Source organism: Mandrillus leucophaeus, unplaced genomic scaffold, assembly GCF_000951045.1.
Source record: "Mandrillus leucophaeus isolate KB7577 unplaced genomic scaffold, Mleu.le_1.0 Scaffold46, whole genome shotgun sequence".
Classification (NCBI taxonomy): Eukaryota; Metazoa; Chordata; class Mammalia; order Primates; family Cercopithecidae; genus Mandrillus; species Mandrillus leucophaeus.
In genome coordinates this window covers 1349032-1350207 of record NW_012104920.1, presented here as the reverse complement: position 1 = coordinate 1350207, position 1176 = coordinate 1349032, and the positions used below count along the sequence as shown (strand labels likewise).

The 1176-nt window shown below is 54.6% G+C and overlaps 1 protein-coding gene across 1 annotated transcript in view; it reads left to right on the top strand.

Annotated features, from left to right (window-relative positions):
• The window catches only part of POLR2A (polymerase (RNA) II (DNA directed) polypeptide A, 220kDa), a 39688-nt gene that overhangs the window by 26099 nt on the left and 12413 nt on the right, over positions 1–1176 (top strand). The window contains exons 20-21 of the mRNA XM_011994736.1: positions 235–487; positions 830–930. Coding sequence (XP_011850126.1) covers positions 235–487; positions 830–930 — 354 coding nt within the window. The remainder of the gene's footprint in view (positions 1–234; positions 488–829; positions 931–1176) is intronic.

Below are 1176 nucleotides of genomic sequence, written 5' to 3'. Positions count from 1 at the left end.
CTACTAAAAATACAAAAAATTAGCCGAGCGCGGTGGCCCGCGCCTGTAGTCCCAGCTACTCAGGAGGCTGAGGCAGGAGAATGGCGTGAACCCAGGAGGCGGAACTTGCAGTGAGATGAGATCTGGCCACTGCACTCCAGCCTAGGGGACAGAGTGAGACTCCGTCTCAAAAAAAAAAAAAAAAAAAAAGCCTTTAGAGCTACTCGGTTCTCTGTGTCATGGACTTCTCTCTGTTCCCAGGATATTCTGTGCCGCCTGGAGCATACAACGTTGAGGAAGGTGACTGCCAACACAGCCATCTACTATGACCCCAACCCCCAGAGCACGGTGGTGGCAGAGGACCAAGAGTGGGTGAATGTCTACTATGAAATGCCTGACTTTGATGTGGCCCGAATCTCCCCCTGGCTGTTGCGGGTGGAGCTGGATCGGAAGCACATGACTGATCGGAAGCTGACCATGGAGCAGATTGCTGAAAAGATCAATGCTGGTAAGCCTAGGAGGGCAGGCCTGGCTCAGGAGCCCCACTGTCTGTGCTACCACCTGTCGTGTTCACTGCACTTGAGCCCCTAAAGAGCTACCCACCCTCACTCCGTCCACGTACCAGTTCCGCCCATCCAAGGCATCCTCCAACTCTCCAGGTCCCCTCTGCACTCCCTTTCTCTTCTCAGTGTGCCCCCTTCCCCTTTCCGAGGGCTTTTATGAAAAAGGAAGTTTCTGTGAGGAGGAGTGGGGAGCCAAAAGAGCCTTGCTCAGAGGGAGCTGCGAATGGACAGTGCCTGGGGCCAGTCCTGTTAGCTGCAGCCTTTCTCATGGCTCCTCGCCCCACCAGGTTTTGGTGATGACTTGAACTGCATCTTTAATGATGACAACGCAGAGAAGCTGGTGCTCCGTATTCGCATCATGAACAGCGATGAGAACAAGATGCAGGAGGTAATAGGGGATCTAGAAAGAAGTTGATGTGTCACGTGTAGAACTCATGAATCATGTTAGGGACCAAAGAAAAGAAGATGCAGTCAGCACTGAGAGGGGCCGGGCGCGGGGGCCAGGCCTGTAATCCCAGCACTGAGAGGGGCTGGGCGCAGGGCCCCGGGCCTGTAATCCCAGTACTGTGGGAGGCTGAGGTGGGTGGATCACCTGAGGTCAGCCTGACCAACACGGAGAAACCCCATCTTGTGT